This window comes from Gobius niger, assembly GCF_951799975.1.
Source record: "Gobius niger genome assembly, chromosome: 2".
NCBI lineage: Eukaryota > Metazoa > Chordata > Actinopteri > Gobiiformes > Gobiidae > Gobius > Gobius niger.
Genome location: NC_136853.1, coordinates 40,268,628 through 40,288,998, shown reverse-complemented (window position 1 = coordinate 40,288,998; position 20,371 = coordinate 40,268,628). Strand labels below are relative to the sequence as shown.

At 40.7% G+C, this 20,371-nt stretch overlaps 1 protein-coding gene across 1 annotated transcript; it reads left to right on the top strand.

Annotated features, from left to right (window-relative positions):
• Positions 1 to 3,245: 3,245 nt before the first annotated feature.
• lmod2b (leiomodin 2 (cardiac) b) lies at positions 3,246 to 10,770 on the top strand (the record flags this gene model as incomplete). The annotated part of the gene is made up of 6 exons (XM_079551625.1): positions 3,246 to 3,521; positions 5,251 to 5,730; positions 6,829 to 7,089; positions 7,173 to 7,385; positions 9,198 to 9,641; positions 10,744 to 10,770. The coding sequence occupies 6 exons, from the start codon at positions 3,246 to 3,248 to the stop codon at positions 10,768 to 10,770; spliced, it is 1,701 nt and encodes a 566-aa protein (XP_079407751.1).
• Positions 10,771 to 20,371: the final 9,601 nt, after the last annotated feature.

Genomic DNA, 20,371 nt, shown 5'->3' with positions numbered 1-20,371 from the left:
AAATCTCGACTAAAATTAAAATACATTTTAGTCAAAAGACTAAAACTAAACCTAAATTAAAATATGTTGTCAAAATTAACACTGGTTTTGTAGGTCTTAGCTTTCAAATGAGGTGTTACACTGGCCTACAGGATTTGGGTAAAGCTAAACTGGAGAAAATGCTCTCTGTTCAGGCGGGAGTTAAGAGGTTAACTATTGAACCGTTGCCGACCTAGAAGTCAGCGTTTTATGTTGGTTTGTATTTTTGGATATCAAGATATTCATGTGCAATACTTAAATTATTACCAACAGGGGCGTGTCAAGGGGGTGGCCATGGGTAGCACAGGCCAACCCTGGAATCTGATTGGGAAAAAAATGAGGATATGAGGAAAGGCCTACAGTCTGAACACACACAACTAGTGAAAATTCAAAATGGTTGTAATGTATTTTCTAAACCCTGCCAGGTTTTATTAAGGGAAATGTAAATGACTTTAAGGAAAATGTGTATCGCTCCTCCTAATCTGTTTGAGTTGGGTGGGCTTTGTTATTTGTTAACGACAAAAACCTAAAAGATATTCTGCACTATTTTCAAAAGCAACAAACTACTGGGAAATATTTGTTTACTATTGTTTTACTTATTTTCTCCAATTGCTGGGTTGCAGGTTCTAGAATGTGATGATGTCACAGGACCCAGCGGGGGGAGGAGCCAGTTTTTCCTATTAACAGCATTTCACAAGTCGTATCTAAAAAGAAAATGTATGAATTACAAAAATGATCATTAATATCGGTCACTATGTCAATGATCTCTCTGTACAAGACCAAAAATCTCCTGAAAAACAAAATCATTTTATCGCTATGTAATATTTTAGGCCTTTAGAACGCTGTGATGTCACCTGCAACCCAGCACTGGCACTGTTTTGCCAATGTGGCTTTTGCAGGGTGTAGATTTCTACAAACTGCATTTGCCGTTTTCTGGGATGCTTTTGTACGTCTTTGCCGTGTTCTGGTGTTCTGTGTATTATTTGCTGCGGAGAGTCCTTATTGGCCATGAAGGAAACAGCTTTCTTTAAAGGAACAGGCCACCGTTTTTCCATACCGAGATATGTTCTTACCTGAGCTTAGACGAGTTTATATGTACCTGTCTGGTCGTTGTGTGTGCCCGTGGAAGAGCGTGGTCACTTCTAACTTCAACCCATTTGGAGCTATAGGAATATACTGGGAGAGACCAAATGCTAACAACATCTTTGGTCATTTTGCGTGACTGAGGACACACACAAACACCAGACAGGAACGCATCAACTCATCTAAGCTCAGGTAAGAACATATTTCAGCATGTAAAAACGGTGGCCTGTTCCTTTAAAGTAAACAAACTGCTAGCTGAGGAGCTAAAGGTCTTTGAGTGGCATTTGTGACCTAAAAATCCTTCTGAAATACTGAGGAGGCACCAAGAGTCCACCACACCTGCAGCACAGCGGAGGCATCGGCGGGAGCGGAGGGAGCTGTGCAAGAGGAGGTGATGGAAGACCAGTGCGGGACGCCACGTCCTGAAACAGGGACAAATCTAGGAGGCGATGCGCAGTTTCAGAGGATCAGAGGAGCACTGAAGGCAGAAGCCGGGTTTCCTCTGGTGCTACGGTTTCCCCGACCTCCAAAAACATGCTGCTCTGGCTGGGCCACAATGACGGCGCTCAGGACTATAACCCAACATCTGGTCTACATAATTTCGTTGTACAATTGTTTCGTGACAAATAAAGCACTTGTCGGTAGTTACTTATTGATGTGAATTTATAAATGATGGATTGGGGGTTAAGTTTGGATGTCTTTTTACTTGTAAATAAACTTGAAGAGTAATAGTCACTTTGTTCCTGACCTCTTGTACAGCTCCAACAATGCTCTTCAGTGGATGTCTATTATGGAGTTTTAATATGGCAGGTCACTCACTAATAGATTAGAGCAGTAATGTGTAAATAAAGCAGGATAGTATGCACATAGAAAGAGCAGGATGAAGGCCTGTGAGTGAGAAACATTAAACTAATGTATAAGGACTAAGAATACCATGCTTTTTACTTTTGCTTTGTGCTTCTGTTTTTCAGATTACAGATTAAATCTGGCAAATATAGCCATATAGCTATATTTTGCGAAAAAAGAACAATGGATGAATTGAGGAGGGAGCGTAAAAAGCAGCTGGTGCCGTTATTTCTCCTTTGCAGTGAACACTTTCCATTCAAGGCCAAGCCACGGGGCTTAAAGACATGAACTGAGGTCTCTGGCTATATTTGCAAAATATGCTGTGGTCCTACAGATATCGTGAAAAATGATCTGGATTGTTGGCACTCAACAGCTAAATCTCACTCAATGTGTTAATTTTCACCGACAGCAGTGGAGTCTCTTTGCAAGCTGTTGACTTCCCAACATTCCCAACTTTCCGATAAACCAGGGCAACTCCTAACCGAACAAGCAGGTACCCTATAATCACAAGCCCAAACAAGTACGTTTCTTCGATGTCTTACACTGACAGGACTGCGAGACAAACGACCTCCACTTACTCCATACATCCATTGTATACCCCGTCAGGACAGACTGCTTCCCCTGGGGAACCATTTCTTGAACTTGAACGTAATTCTGCTCAACTCTCCCATTGCAACAACAAAAGAACTAAATAACAGAACTAATGTAAAGTGATTGTAAAGTTGACAAGGGGGCCGGTATCAAAAGATTGCTCTTCTCTCTGCTCCTGCTTATATCGTTGTTGCAATTCAAACCTACATTCATTGTTAGGTCATATCTAATTATTACCTATTCATCAGTAGAACCATGACCTCCGCTCTTTCTTTAGGTCCCAGTTGTTCTCTTTTAGCTCTGGACAAAGCTATGCGTCCCACAATGACAAACTCCGCTCCCTGAGATCACTGCCTGTTTGTGTCCCTCTCTCTCTCTTAGCTCTGCGTCCCAAAAAAGACACCGCATCACGAGTCCCGAGCTTTGGTACGTTCCCCTGTTGATCCCCCGCTCTTAAGGCCAACCCGAACAGCAGCTGAGGAGATTAGACCAGAGAGGACGGAGAGCTGGGAACATGCGGACACCTCTGCCAAAACCAAGAGGGAGCTAGTTCAAACTGGCCTGGGACATCTCTGAAAGCAGTGTTTGAAGATCTTGAGTTGAAAAATCAGTGACATACAGAGGATTTTTTTAACTTTAGATGCTAAAACTGATTTGTCAAATGGCATTTTACTGAATTTCGACAATTATATCTTTCCGTTCCAGTCATGAGTGTTTTTGGATACCGCCGGGAGCTCAGCAAGTATGAAGATGTCGACGAAGATGAACTCTTGGCCTCCCTCAGCCCAGAGGAACTGGCCGAATTGGAGAAAGAGCTTGTGGATATTGAGCCGGATACTAATGTCCCCATAGGCCTGAGGCAGAGAGACCAGACAGACAAGACGCCGACGGGGACTTTCAGCAGGGAAGCGCTCATGAAGTACTGGGAGACCGAGACACAGAGGCTGCTGGAGGATGAGATAGGAGGAGGAAGCCCCAAACCAGTGAGTGTTTTCTCAGTGTGTGAATTAACTGAGCATACATTACAGTCTATCGTAAGGCGGCAACATCAGAAGGGGAGGAAAGATTAATGTAGGCTATGCAAAACTCGAGAAAAAACACAGCTAGTTCAAATTTAGATTCTGCTAAATAATTGTCCTTCATTGCTTCATCTTATTTCTCATAAACCTGTTGGGTGTAAAGTGGGCTGGAGATTCATGGGTTTTTTAAAGGGCAGCATTTGTACTTTTAACCATTACAATAAAAATGTATAAAAGGACGTTCAATATTGAATAGCTATTTGCCATGGCATCCTGTGAAACCCACAAATAGCCATGCTCAAAGTACATGCCATTTGATAGACCCCCAGACCATTTATTTTGGTCATCTTGAGAAAACCCCTACTTTGTCACTTGAGATCAATTCTTTTGTGTTACACATAATTTGTCTTCTCCATGGCTGTTCGCAGAGTTAGGCAACATCAACCACCCAGCAGATATCCTTGGTCTATATCCCTCAGAAGAGTAGGTTTACACATAAAGAAGCTCATAAATACCTGTTAAAAGAGTCTAAAAGCAAATTACTGTCAATTATGCAAAATTCCTGGATGAGAACTCCAGACTCCCCAGATTATGATGATATTTGTATTTGTACAGAATGATGCTTGAGTTTGGGCCAACATGGGACAGCTTGGCTCCCGATGTTTAGACTATCGGTAGACTGAATAAATCGTACTGTTACCAAGTAAACTTACCCTATCGAGGTCAGTGTTAATTTTGACAACATATTTTATTTTAGTTTTAGTCTTAGTCTGTTGAATAAAATGTAATTTAATTTTAGTCAAGATTTAGTATAAAAAAAAACTTTTGTCTAGTTTTAGTCGACTAAAATTGCATGTCAATTTAGTCGACTAAAATGAAGACTAATTTAGTCGACTTGTATTGATAATATTCATTATAATCATATTTAATCGTGGTCCTCGACTTCATGGAGCTGCTCCACATGAACAAAGCTCAGAGTTGTTCCTTTGGCAGTGAATTTACATGATCTGAGGCTCTTTCAGACGGTCAATAGAAGTTGATGATGATTTTAGTCTCTCCTTTTCATTTTTGTTTAGTCTTATTTTAGTCGACTAAAATATCTGGACATTTTAGTCATAGTTTTAGTCTCATGAGAAAGTTTTAATTTAGTTTTAGTCCTATTTTAGTTGGCAAAAAAGTCACTTTGACTAAAATTAAGACTAAACATTTTTTAGTCGACAAAATTAACACTGATCGAGGGGCTGGGTTGCATCGCACATGCCACATTGCCTATTGAGTCATGGCCGGAACACTTTACAGATTCTGTACTTGCCCATCAGTCCTTTTCATGCAGTACTGAAAAAAAGTCTTCATGGATCAAAACAAATAAATACATAAAAATGGATTTCAAAGATTATATTACAAATCAATGTGATGCACTGGCCATCAATTACAACAGACACTATGGGGCCATAATCATTGTTCAATCTAATAACATTCAAATAAATACAATATGTTTTATAAAATCCTTTTCACTGAAGCTTCATTTTACATCATGCATTTTATAAATAAACTTTAGGTATGTTGATCATTATCATTCATGAGTCTGATCTCTGGCTGTGTGAACAAACACTTAAAAGTCAAGAGAAATTGTAGTGTAATTTACTGTTTCATAAAACACAGTAAAACACACTCCATTATTGCACCCTTTCAGGAGGAAGACCTGAAGGAGGCCGAGGCTGACAGTGAGTGTGAAGATGAAAAAGACAATGAAAACGAGAAAGAGACAAAAACACACCAAAAAGACACTGAGGATTCAGAGCAAGAAGTGAGTGAGGAAGAGGATGCCAGTGAGGAGGAGGAGGGCAGTGAGGAGGAGGAGGGCAGTGAAGAAGAGGAGAGCAGTGAAGAAGAGGAGGAGGAAGATGATGAAGATGACCAGGACAATAAAACACAAATGGAACCACCCAGAGCTCAGACAGTGTTGTCAGAGGCTCCAAGATTAATAAAACCACAGCCTATGAAACTGACCCCGCCCCCTCCTCCTCCTCCTCCTCCTCCTCCACCGCCTCCACCTGCCGAAAACCAAATGTCTGGAAATCCCACTGTAGTGGACGACGTCCTGCAGAAAGTTCTCAGCAATGACCCTGAACTGACAGACGTTAACCTCAACAACATCGAGGACATCTCACAGGTACAGCTCAACTGGCCCTATGTTATAATCATACAGACAGACAGACAGACAGACAGACAGACAGACAGACAGACAGACAGACAGACAGACAGACAGACAGACAGACAGACAGACAGACAGACAGACAGACAGACAGACAGGCTGAGCAGAGCAGCATAAGTGTTAGCCATTATCCTTTTTATTAATATCCGTAATGCAGTGGTTTTCAATCTGTGGAACAAGTACATTTTCAGCAATTATTATGATTATTTGATGTTGTCGTCCTTTAAAGGGGGGGGATTATGCAAAATCGACTTTTTCATCATGTTATCATGTCATTCCCTCATTAAAAACATGCCTGAAGTGTTGCCTTGGCACATTCACGTATTTTTGAGTAATCTGTAAAAACTCTGATGGCGGCCATTTTAGGGATAGGTTTGCCTGAGTCCTCCTAGGAACGCCCCCACCTCCTGGAGACGCCTCCGAGCTTTCTCCACCAGCCGAGTAACCAACCACTGCTCCTCAGCAGAACCCCCTCCCCACTGATGCCACAGACAGCGTGTGGAGGGGGCGTGTCGGAAAGGGTCAGAGGTTCTTAAAGAGACAGAGGCCTATTTCAAGACATTCACTACAGCCATTTTGAAAGAGCAATTTTATACAAGGCAGTTATTCTAATTTACTGCATTTACAGACCAACAGAAGGTTTGGTCATCATTGTAGTGTGATATAGACTGGTGCTATGTGATTGAAAAAAGCATAATACCCCCTCTTTAAGTTTAATCCTTCAGATAACAACTAAATTGTTGAGCGTCAGTAATTAATAGGCATAGAATGTACAACTAGAACAGTCAACAAACTAAGCCACTTGACATGCAACAAAAGTTTGAGAACCTCTGTGTAAGTTTCAGTATATTCTAAGTGAATAGAAAGTGCCAAAGTTGAATATACCACTAACTAGTCTCTCTATGATTTAACACTGCCCCTGATATGTGATGGCGGGTTGTTGTGTGTAGACCATGTTGTATGAAAGCATGAGTCTAGTGTGTTGACCCCTGCTTTAATTAAGCTATCGATGCCATCATTACGAGTGTGATAAGTGTGACCTGTTGCTCCTCACAGGACACGCTGATCCGGATTGCAGAGGCACTGAGATCCAACTCGCATGTGCAATCCTTCAGCCTGGCCAACACTCGAGCCGACGACCCGGTGGCACTGGCCGTCGCTAAGATGCTGAGAGAGAACTCGTCCATCGTCAGCCTGAATATAGAGTCCAACTATGTGAGCGGGAGGGGCGTGCTGGCCCTAGTGCAGGCCTTACCGGGAAACAACACCCTGACAGAGCTGCGCTTCCACAACCAGAGACACATATGTGGGGCACAGGTAAATGCTGCTGATGTCTCTCATGTTTACTCAATAACCACGTGAGGCTCCAGTTGGGTAATTCTGGTTTTCATCAATGATAGGTGGAGATGGAGATGGTGAAGATCTTGAGGGAGAACCACACTCTGATAAAGTTGGGGTACCAGTTCAACCTGCCGGGACCCCGTATGAGCATGACCGGGATCCTGACCAGGAACCAGGACCGACAGAGACAGAAGCGAATGGCGGAGCAGAGGCAGAGGCAGGGTCAGCAGGGGGCGGCGGAGAGCGCAGTCAACCCCCGCACTACTGCACTGGTATACATTAGATTACACTCTATTATGGGATCTTACATGATATTGTAGTTCATCTGTTGATCACATGTCAATCAGTTCATGCTAGTGACCGACTATCTTGGTCTAACCTACTATTGATGAAGACGGCACAATGTCATGAACCATGTGACTTTCAGGAAGCTCCCCATTGACTATAATGCAGCTTTGAGGCTTCATACAGGTCCGTGAAGCCGTTTAAATCAATCGCATTTGTAGGAACAGGCTCAGAAACGACTATTTTTTTGGGTTCAACCTGCCACTAAATACCAGTTTTGCGCGTTTGCTGCATAGACGCCCATAGGAATTGCTTGAAGAATTTCCCCGATGCTAAAATGGCGGACGTCGTTACAAGGGGATACGTCATAAATTGCCGTCTTCATCAATCATACACATGGAAGGTTTCAATAACTTGCGTGCTATTTTTAGTTGTTAGAAGACTTGTTTGTGTTGCTATTCACAGCACTGCTAAGAATCCATTATTGTTTAGATGTCGCTGTTTTATGTGCCACATATCAGCTGTGACAGTGAGAGTGATAAATAGAAGGCTACAGAGATACAGATAGTAGATACAGACAGACAGCAACGCATCATGCTAGGGGGTGTAGCCTAGCGAGGTGAGGGAAGTATGTTGTTATCTTTTCACTCTTTTCATCTAAAAGCATATTTAGCACACACACATTAAAATCAAGTCAAAATCGTTTCTTTCTGTATGTTTTTTCACAGCAAATTGTCCACTTGAAGTACAAAAAAAATGGGACTTAAAGCTAACGGTTAGCATTAGCACGAAGGTACACTCATAGCTAGAGGTTAGCATTATCACAAAGTTACACTCAAGCTAGCGGTTAGCATTTGCACCAAGTTACATTCAAAGCTAGCGGTTAGCATTATCACAAAGTTACACTCAAGCTAGCGGTTAGCATTTGCACCAAGTTACATTCAAAGCTAGCGGTTAGCATTAGCACCAAGTTACACTCAAAGTTAGCGGTTAGCATTAGCATGAAGTTACACTCAAAGTTAGCGGTTAGCATTAGCACGAAGTTTCACTCAAAGCTAGCATTTGCACCAAGTTACACTCAAAGCTAGCAGTTAGCATTAGCACGAAGTTACACTCAAAGCTAGCGGTTAGCATTAGCACGAAGTTTCACTCAAAGCTAGCGGTTAGAATTTGCACCAAGTTACACTCAACGCTAAAGTTAACTTCGTGCTAATGTTAACCCTTTGCTTTGACTGTAACTTGGTGCAAATGCTAACCGTTAGAAGTATGGTTAGCATTCACTGTATATACAATTCTGGGCCATTAACACTCTTTATTTGGTAGTAAATACACAATTCAGCATTTGTTAAGTTGTGGAGTATTAAAGTTCGGGAAATTCCACAGTTACCATGGAGATCTGCCATCTTTGCAGCTGTTAGCATACATTTCCATTGACTAACATTAGCTACAAACAGTATAAAAAGTGGAACAACTCCGTTAGCTGCTGAGTTACTGCTGGCAAATACATCTAACACACTGTGGTGTCCAGGTGTTTTAATGTGAACAATAACTTTTAAAATCTCCATCAGTTTACAATTGCTGCTAATCCCATAATGCTTAGCGATATGACATCACACATCCCGAACTCTATAGGTAGAAGAGAAGGTATTCCCTCGTTGTTTTCCCCCTCTGGCAGCTTCGAGCATGATGATTTATGGCCGATTCCAGAGTTGCTGTCTGCATCTATAGGATAGTTAGAATAGTTTCCACATTCTCTCACATGACTGATCATGCACAATTGTCCTCTCATCACTCCACAGAAAGGTACTCCTTGTTCGTCCCCGCACAGCTCCCCATGGTCTTCTCCGAAACTCCCCCGAAACCAATCAACAAAACAGACTCCGCCCGCGCCTCCCCCTCCACCGCCACCTCCTCCACCACCACCACCACCACCTCCTCCACCTCCTTCTCATGGGCAGAAGGAGAAGAAAGAGAAGAAACCCACTCGTATGATCGCCGAGGTGATCAAGGCGCACGAGGCGAGCAGTAAGAAGGTCTCGAAGGCGAAAGGGAAAAAGGGTAAGAAGAGTAAGGACAAGGGGAGAGGCACGGAGGAGACCAGCAGTATCCTGAAGGAGCTGAAGAACGCTCTGAGGCCCATGGTGGAGCGCAGAGAGGACAGCCGACCGCCCACGCCCCTGAGGTCTGCTCACGACCAGCTCATGGAGTCCATCCGCGGAAGCACCATTCGCAATCTCAAGAAGGTTGGTAGATATATGGCGATTCAAAATGACAGTCAGTGATACTTCAGATCAGATACTTCTATTAAAGGATCTGCTATTTTAGCCATCCCAAAGTAAACCATAGGCATTTATATGATTTGTTGTACCTCTACCACTATATGCGAAGGTTCACCAAGCATCCATCAAGAGACAGTCACAGAAAAACACTATTTTGGCTGAAATTCGCGGAACCCAGGAAAGAAATTCCAACTTCTGACGAGTGGCCTCTTCTTTGGCAAGTTGAATAAAGTCCTCGTAGCCAAACACGCTTTTTTTTCTCCGTGACATTATCGTTAGGTAAGAAAAAAGAACATTCATTGTGTCCAGAGTAGGTTAGAAAGAGCTCCTTCACAGCTTTCAGTGCAAACATGACATCTGTTCAGACGCTCAGGGGTGCGTTTGTTTTGTCCGCAAGGGCAGCGCTGACCTGGGGAACTTCCTTTTTTTTTACTACAGAAATAATCAATCAGAATAATCAAAATCAGGCCATAAGGCACTACATTACAGACATCGGGCTCTTCCTGTTTGACACTATGATGTAAAAAACGTCTGAGTGTCACAAGTCAGTCGTTTTCCAGGAGAGGGCGGAGCATAACATAGTATAACAACATGGCTAAAAGCTCCAAAAAGCATGCATGATATAGGTCCTTTAAGCAAATCAAAAAGCTATACCAGAGTCTCACCAAGCTCCTTACCCCATTCTCTCGCTTGCTCCCACACAAAACCTGAAGGTGCCAAATAAATATGCTACATGTATTACAAAGGCAATATGCGTAGCAACAAAGCCCCAAATTGTCTGTAGTTTTGTCGGTTAGTTTTGTGTTCGTTAAAGTGGAACATGCCGTGCGCCCCCATATAGCAGCCTCTGAGCTGTGACATTCCTTCCACTTAGTCCTGGTATTTATAGACGAGGCTTTGTGATAAAGGCTACTATGTTACCACAACAAGCGTCGCATACATTGATCCAGCAACTCAGTCACCCGTGTCATAGTAATGAACAATCGTTGCTCATCTTTCCTAATTAAGAGGACATTTTCAACACTAATTGGACGGGTTTTTTGTGTTTAATTCTTCTCACTTTCAGGTGGAGCTGCCTCATCATCTCAGATAGACGTGGTGCATTGGTTCTGATTGAAGACACGAACATCTGCATTGGATGAAAGTGACCAATGGGAAAACCAATGGCATTCGTACACATGGGAACAGATGAAAAAGGATGATATTTGCATTGAGATTTATACCTTGGTTTGTGTATATGACACTGGGATCTGTTTTCGACTCACATATTTGTAAATTTGTACATATCACTTTTTGTTTGTTATTAAATATAGTCTACTCCGATTTCCCCTTTTATTGTGTGTGTTGGTTTTACCCAAACTGATTCTGGGCATGTTCACACAGTTGAAATGCCATTGTAATATACTGTCTCTGTGCAACATCTTTAAAGTGCATTTGACAAATGGACAAATTTTTTGCTAAAACATAGTTAGCACGATTATATTTAAGATTTTTATAAAAATTGTGACCAGTTTTCTTCAGTTTGACCATTTTTTTAATGTTTATAGTTTCACTTCCTTATTGGACACTGACAGGAAGTGACATAGAAGAAGGTAAACAATTTTAAACTGTTGCCGTGCCAACTATGTTAAGTCATCTCGTCATGGAAGGGGGTGTGGCCTCGCCAAGGGGGAAAACAGAATCTTTTGGGAAACACAATTTTTAGCCATTTTCTGGTGAAATGTAAACTTATTTATCACATACAAATAAAGTCAAGTCTAAATCGTGTCCATATGGATGTTTATTGACAGCAGATTGTTCAGTAGAAGCGAAAAACCGGCAGTCGTAGCCAGGGGCGGACTGGGACTGAAAAACAGCCCTGGACTCTGGCCAGTCTGGCCCAAATTAGCGTAAATGCGACACTTCCACAAATACATATGTTAACCTCTTACCCCCCGCCTTAACCGAGAGCATTTTCTCCAGTTCGGCTTTACCCAAATCAAAAGGCTTCTTGACTGGAGAGCAACACTGTAACGCCTCATTTGAAAGCTAAAATCTAGAAAAGTGATGGTAACTTTTTGTCACGTTGTCGCTGCATTTTTGTCATGTTTTTGTTGCTTTTTCATTACTTTTTTGTCACTTTTTCGTTGTGTTTTCGTCTCTTGTTTTTCGGGGGGGGGGTTTCATGTTATTTTTGTTTTTTTAATCGCTTTTTTCATTGCTTTGTCGTCACGTTTTCGTCACATTTTGTTGTGTTTTTGTCACTTTTTTGTTGCTTTTCCAGCACATTTTTGTTTTTGGATGCTTTTCTTTTAAGCGTTTAGATTTGGGTAAAGCTCGGTTTCGCCCGGGGGTTAAGGGTAAGGTAAAGTGAGAGGCCAGACCGGTGGCCCTAGAGCCAGTGGCCCTTCTGTGCTCTTCCAGAATGGACATATGGCCAGTCCACCCCAGGTCATAGCAAGCGCTAGCTAGTGTTAGCATAAGCATGATTTTGTTTTCCATTTTTTTAAATGCATCTATAGGCTGTTGAACCTCTTTTTCTCCTCTCCATGTCTTTTTTTCTTTATCTAGTAAAACACTATATTCATAAGTCAGTATTTTTGGAATAATTAGAGAAGTATTTTTGGAATAATTAGAGAAAGTTTAGATTATTCTCCAAATTGTTTTCCCCCTTAACTGTTTTTCCAACATGACCATATATGGGCGACTCCAGAGATGCCGTCTGTATCTATGTCACTTCCTGTCAGCAGCTTAAAAATTCAATACAAAAAATAACTTTTCTGCCCAACATTTCTTCATTAAAGTCGCTGCTTCACTGAAATTAAATAAGTATGCAACTGATGTTATCCTTCTAAATAAGTCATATTTTCAAAAGTATTAAAACCTTTCATATGCACTTTAACAATGAGCAATAGTACACTGACTGAAAAAACTGTGCATTTTACTTAACAAATATGGAAGTACATCTAAATATTGAATTTATTTAGCTATCTGGAATCCTCCTTTACTGACCTCTTGTGGATGGTATTAATATTTTTGGCAATTATTTTTGAAAGTTGAGCTATAGCATCGTCCTGTGGGGAAACTCGTCCGTATTCGACCCATTGTTCAGAGCTGCTGGGGAAAACTGGCAGATGTTTAGGTTGTAGTCTTCTAAATACATATTTTTTTCCCACTGTTTTCTTTTGCACATTAGACAATAGACACACTTAAACATTGAACACAATAAATCTTTTGAGTTGCGTGCCATTTTCATTTGCAAATAATAACATAGAGCCATAGTCATAGAAAAAAGTGACAAGATAATTACTCTCAAAAGGAGAATGTTGTTTATTGGAGGGTGTGATGAAAGTTGAAGGTCGAGTAGGAAAGTGTTGACAGAGATTGAGCACAAATGACACAAAGATGGAGTGGGCCAAGCTAATGTTAATCCTGGAGCTACATTTGTTTATGTGAGCTAAAACTGTCCCTCAGTCCAAAACCCACGGCAGCTGTTCAGCGGTGACACAGCTAGTGGGACCTGTGTGCGACTGACAGCGACATAAAGAAAATAGAAAATAAAGAATCATCTTCACAAAGGAGCTGGAAGGGCTGATGTTTTATGTCAGGGTTTACGACCAATACATCAAACAACAGAACAAAACACTCAGGTTTAATGGATACTGGATGTTTTATCGCTGTATTGTTTGATTAAATCAGAATTTGGGCAGAGATTGCTTTGATTTCAAACCAAACCTGAAGATCAGACTGCAGGATTGTGTATTTTTTAGTAGGCCAAATGTAAAACAGAGCCTTTGTTTTCCCCGCGGCATCCCATCAATTATAGTGGCTTATTCTGCACAAGGCATGTCTTCGGACGAATGAATAAGTGCACTAATAATAAAACTCCCTTTAGCTGAGAGCAGCACTTTGTTATGTGTCAGTGGCAATACAAGCACCCTTTAATAAAATGTGTCATAAAATATAATAACTTCCTGCTTCACTCCCGTCTCGGGTGATCACTGGTCACACAGTGTGGACAGTACAAAGATGAGATTGACTTCATTGGACACTTGTACCCATTGACTTTTGCACCACACACATAGCCTGCTTTTAGAAGTGCATCCTTTAAAGTCTGAGTTGAGGAACTGAGTATAAAGGATTAACAAATAAGTATATTTATTGGAATATATAAAGCAGGGGTAGGCAAGTTTGCTTGGTGGAGGGCCGATTTTCTTTAATGTAAATAGTCTCAGGGCCAAATCTGACAATTTTAGCCAAAATTAAAGCACCACTTTCTACCAGTGCCAGTGCTGTGCATAATATATGACCTCATTTGGTTTTCTGTTTGGACATTTTTAAGTATTTGACAGTATTTCTCACATTTTTTCAGTGCTTAACCTCTTATCACCCGCCTAAACCGAATGCATGCTGTCCTCTTTGGCTATAGGCCTGTGTAACACCTCATTTGAAAGCTAAGACCCGCAAAACTGATCTTTTTCCTCGCGTTGTTGCTGTGTTGTGTCACCTTTTTATGTTTTTTTTTTCTTTTTTTGTCACATTTTTGTTGATTTTTTTGTCAAATTTTTGTTGAGTTTTTGTCACATTTTTGTTGATTTTTTGTCACATTTTTGTTCAGTTTTTGTCATTTTTTGTTGCGTTTACATCTTGTTTTCCTCTCATTTCTTTGTGGCTGTTTTGGTGCTTTTTTCCCCAAGAAGCTTTTTGATTAGGGTAACGCCAAACTGGAGTAAATGTGATCCGTTCAGGTGGGAGTTAAGAGGTTAAACCCCTGCCTTAAACTGAACATATTTTCTCCAATTTGACCTTCCTCAAATCTAAAAAGCTTCTTTCAAAAAAGAATCAAAAGAGTGACATAAAAAACCCCAAAATCTGAAAAAAAGTGATGAAAAAGACGACAAAAAGACAAAAATGCAACAAGAAAAGCAACAAACACGCAGCAAAAAAAAAAAAAAAAAGACAAAAAAGTGATCAGTTTTAGGCTGTAAGCTCCAGTCGAGAAGCTTTTAGATTTGGGTAGCTGAAAATGTGCTTAGCTAAGGTTAAACTCTACAACGATTAAAATAACTCTGAGTTGTATAATAATATTTCTCAAAATCATCTTGAGGACCAAAGGTTCTATGCTGGAGGGCCGGATTTGGCCCCCGGGCCTGACGTTGCCTACCCCTGACATAGAGGTACACTGTAAAAAAAAAAAAATCTGTACATTTTACGGCAAAACACTGGCAGCTGTGGTTGCCATTTTTTTTACTGGGAAAAATACAGGATCCTTGTTATTCAATTTACAGTTAAGCACTGTCTCATTTGTTTTTTATTACAGTTTACTGCTGTCAACTTAACACCCATTTCTTGTGCAATTTACGGTAAAAACGTTTAAAATACATAAAAATCTGTGTTGTAGAAAAAATAAATCTCTACATTTTACGGTAAAAACCTGGCAGCTGTGGTTGTGGTTGTGGTTGTGAAAAATACAGGACAATTGTCATTAAAATTACAGTTGAAAATAATTCCAGCTGTTTTTTCACCGTTTATTACTGTCAATTTAACACCCATTTCTTGTGCAATTTATGGTAAAAACTTTAAAAATACATACAAATCTGTATTTTGTACTGTTTTTGCTTCATTTTGGGGGGTTGCATAAGCATTGTTTGTATGTTTCAGTAGTAAATACAAGTATCTCCTCCCAGTAATCATACATTTGACATCTATTTTGAGGGTCAGATCAGCTGTAAAGCCATTGACCTTTATCTACTTTGCATGGTGATAGTGATCTCTATAGCAGCACTGTTGATCCAAACACGGAAAGACACGTCTGCTAAATCCCTGCACAGACACAGGTTTATTAAAGGTCAGATGATCGCACTGAGGCACTGACGAACGTGTGAAGCACAGACACCTCGGCCGAGCTGTGTCACCGTGTGTAGCGTTTTTAACAGAAGTCACGTGACCAACACTTTCACTGTGTCATTATGGAGGCGGCGGTTCAATGGGAGCAACACCAGGCACTTTTGGATTTAGCGAAATATGCTCTATTTCTGTCACAAGCAGAGGTGTTTTACTATATCATGTTTTGATAGTTTGATCAGTGTCTTCATTTTGAGATGGGCGAATCACGGATGCAGGTAGGGGAGGCCGGGGCTATTTGTCACATGGGGTAATTTGTCACATTGCAAATTACAACCACACCAGCGTTAATTTTGACAACATATTTTAATTTAGTCTTTTGACGAAAATGTAATTCTATTTTAGTCTAGTTTTAGTCCAAAAAATATCTTCAATTTTAGTCTAGTTTTAGTCGACTAAAATTGCAAGTAAATTTAGTCGACTAAATTTAAAACGAATTTAGTCGACTTTGCATTGACAATATTCATTATAATCATATTTATTCCTGTTCCTCTGCTTCATGGAGCTGCTCCACATGAACAAAGCTCAGAGCTGATCCTTTGGCAGTGAATTGACATGATCTGAGGCTCTTTCAGACGGTCAATAGAAGTTTGGATGATTTTAGTCTCTCCTTTTCGTTTATAATTTAGTCTTATTTTAGTCGACTAAAATATCTGGACATTTTAGTCATAGTTTTAGTCTCATGAGAAACTTTTAATTTAGTTTTAGTCCAATTTTAGTCGTCAAAAATATCACTTTGACTAAAATTAAGACTAAATATTGTAGTCGACGAAATTAACACTGAGCCACACTAGAGGGCGCTGTCCACTGATACTGATACATATATTATACATCAGCACCAGCGGACAGCGCCCTCTAGTGTGGTAATTGTCTCATTTGGACTGAAGACATGAGGACAGGCCACATTTGAATTGTTTTTATGCCTTTTCCTAAACTTAAATGTCTATTTCTGTAATGAGAGCTTTCCTTTAGTTAGTGCCATAAACAGAGACGTTAGCCATTTTAGAGCTAACATGCTAAAGCCGTTAGCTCGCTTACATTTTCGTAAAGTGGACACGCGGGGTTATTTGTCACAAAACTGGGAAATAACAAGGTGGGACGTTTTTTCTTTTGTGTCTAGTATGTTTTCTTTTTAATGATCAATTTATTTTAACATTATATTTTATAGAGACTGTACGTTTGGGTCATTTTAGTGAATTTGTACATTTTAGACTTCATAGAACAATTTGTAAAAAAAAAAAACAATGGTTAGTTCAAATGAGTGCTACAAAACGTTTTAAATATTTTTTTAGCCTAATAAAGTTACAGAGGTTTATCATATTTCAAGTTGAAATAAAAAACTTCAGTAAAAACAATAGTGACAACCAGCCCCACGTCTTGTGATAACTTGCACTGCACATCTTACTTACTTACTTAACTTTATTTGTCTTTGGGAGAAATTTGGCTCAGACACACAAGACACCAGGGGCGGACTGGCCATATGTCCATTCTGGAAGAGCACAGAAGGGCCACTGGCTCGAGGGCCACCAGTCCCGCCTCAACCGAGCTTTACTCAAATCTAAAAGCTAAAAAGAAAAGCATCAAAATAGCCAGAAAAAGAGGATGAAAAGATGAGAAAAACACGGACAAAAAAACAAACAAAAACAAAAAATGATAGAAAAAATAATTAAAAAAAAACAACAAAAATATGACAACAATGTGGCAACGAAAAGTTTCCATCACTTTTGTAGGTCTTAGCTTTCAAATGAAGCTTTACATTGTTGATCTCCAGTCGAGAAGCTTTTAGATTTGGGTAAAGCCCAGTATAAAAAAAAACATGAATCTAAAAGGAATTCCGTGGAGTATGGTGTGCCACAAGGTTCAATTTTGGGACCATTATTATTTATTATTTATATTAATGATTTTGCTTCTGTTTCTACGACCACCTTTCCCGTTCTTTTTGCTGATGATACCCGTCAAAAAAATAATAATAAAAAGCCGAACTGGGGAAAAGGCACTCGTTATTGTTAAGGCAGGTGGTAAAAGGTTAAAATATGTATTTGTGGAAGTCACAATTACGCTAATTTGGGCCAGGCTGGTCAAGGTCCAGGGCTGTTTTTCAGTCCCAGTCCGCCCCTGCAAGACACCACAATACACAATACCCCCCCTACCCCCCCATGGGCACACACTCACACACTCACACACTCACACACTCAGAGTCACCACTTCTTGTCATCTAGCTGCCTTACTGAAACAGGGATAAAAGAATGTTTGTACCGGTTGTGATTACACAGAGGCACCCGGTTCCTCCTCCCTGAGTTCAGCAGCTGGTACTCTGGGAACAGTACGTGTGTGTGCACATGGGGCACACTGTCAGTCGATTTTGTTGTGTTGACGGTTAATAACTATTCACCACAAAATATGATAGAAAAAAGAGAGCGAGGGTACTTCAAGTCAAGGGTTCAAGCTTTCATTTAATGCAGGTCTGACTCTTGTGGGATTTTCTGTTGATGAGCAGCGAACTCGAGAAACAAAAGTGTGACATTTAGCCCCGGTCTCCCCTCTTACTGAATTATCACAGATTATTATTCATCTGCTGCTCTGGAATCACAACATCCCCCCTAGTGGGACAGCAAAAGTTTAATTCATTAAGTTATTCTCAGCTGGTTAAACATATTTTCTAATATTCTAGTATTTCAGTGCTGAGTTGACCTTTTTTAGGCTCACTGCTGACTCAATCATAAAAAGTATCATCTTCCCATCATTACTCAACTAAAATGCACAAAATCAGAGAAGTTCATTGAGACATTGAAAGTTTCCCTTGAGTAGCCCATGCATTTCTGCTCCATTGTGAGATCATTCATTCATTCATCTTCTTCCACTTGTCCGTTGCCACATTGCACCAGCCCCTCATGGCTCCTCCTGCAGGTGGTGGGTCCACAGAAGGACGGCCTCACGATTAAACAGGCCTGTTGGTCTCTCATAAGGGGCTTCTGAACCGCTCTTTGTCTGACCCGTCAACTAGGACCTGTTTGTCCTGGGAGACCCTACCAGGGGCACGAAGCGGCGGGCGGGGCGGCACGGTAGCACAGCGGTTAGCGCTCGTGCTTCACAGCTAGAAGGTCGGGGTTCGATTCCCACCAGCGACGGGGCCTTTCTGTGTGGAGCTTGCATGTGTCTGCGTAGGTTTCCTCCGGGTACTCCGGTTTCCCCTACCCCTAAAAACATGTACAATAGGTGAATCCTCCAACCAGGTGTTTCTGACCACCAGCCTGGTTGCACATCATGGAGATGGGTCCCCGAGCGCCGGCCCGAGCTGGCAGCTCACTGCTCCTACAGTTCGCCCCGGCGGCATTGAGGACGGGTCAAATGCAGAGAATGAATTTCCCATACAGGGATTAATAAAAGTATAATTTAACTTAACTTAAGCCCCCGACAACAGAGCTCCAGGATCATCCGGGCGCTCAAACCCCTCCACCACGTTAAGGTGGCAGTTCCAAGAGGGGGTTATTGTGAGATCAATAAAGTTCTTATCTTCTTCTTATCTTGGCCTATTGGCTTTATTCAATAGAACAAAACAGAAAGAAAGGGTGCCAAGTGGGGAGAGACATTCAGCAAACTGTAATTAATTTTAGTTGTGTGGATTTATATGCTAGGTTGACGTTCCTACATTGTACATGTACCAAACTTTGTATTTATCATTTCTTTAACTTATCTATTCCGATTTCATTTCACTCAATGGAGGCATTTATGTTCTGATTTGTGTGAGTCATTTGTCACTATTCCTTAATCTTCTGCCGTGTTATACTTAGTTGTGCATTTAGTCATTTTATTTCACCTTTTTACCGTTGTATCGTTAAGCTTTTGCAAACAGTGTATCCTGTGAAACAAGTGTAAGTTTCATGATACACAAACGGCAGACGTGGGTATTTTTCCCCCCCGTTCTTTGGCACAGATGAAACATAACAGATGCAGCGTGCGCATCTTCACAACGGTTACAATGCATGTTCCCTGGCACTGCATTCGAAGACAGACGGCACAAATGTCTGACGTTAAATCAAAGTCCGGAACCACAGTGTGTAAAATATCATCTTTTATTGGAGTGTACAATGTCGGAGCTCTGCATCTGTCCAGCTTCACTGATACGGCTGGAATCCTAAACATTGTATTGACATTTACCTAAAGCTACAGAAATCACCCAACACACTGCCCTGTGTTTCCCCACAGACAAGAACGGCATCGGACAAGAAGCCAGTCGAAACTTTTAATAGATTGCGTTCACGTAAAATCAGCTTCATTGAATTCGTGAACCCCCAAACTATTCAATCGGTTCAGCATCAAGTGGCTTTTTTCTTTTTTTTTGTATTGCACTTAGTAATGCATCCAAAAAGACAAGTTAATATTAGCATTTGGTCACGTTTGAAGCTACAGGGTTTAAAGTAGGAACACAGTATTCGATATGACTTTGTAAATGCAAATATCTCACCGTACAACGTTTGTAGTTGGATTTATTAAGTTCCTATGAAGTTCAAGCGCATGTACAGTATATTGTCAATGGATTTTTTTTCTTTTTTTTGTTTGTTTAAACATCTGATATGGAAGTCTATTGTATATTGTATACTGATTCTTCACATATTGATAAACCACAGATACTCTTCTTGTTGCTGAGAAAAAAACAAAAATAGGGTAGCACTTTACTTTACAGCAAAGTAAAAACAGAAAGGTTGAGCAAAAACATTATGGAAACAAGACACACCTAATTTACCCTAAACCTAATCATCCCAGTATGGAGACTGTCACCAAACAAGAAACTAATATTTTCAGCAAAACTG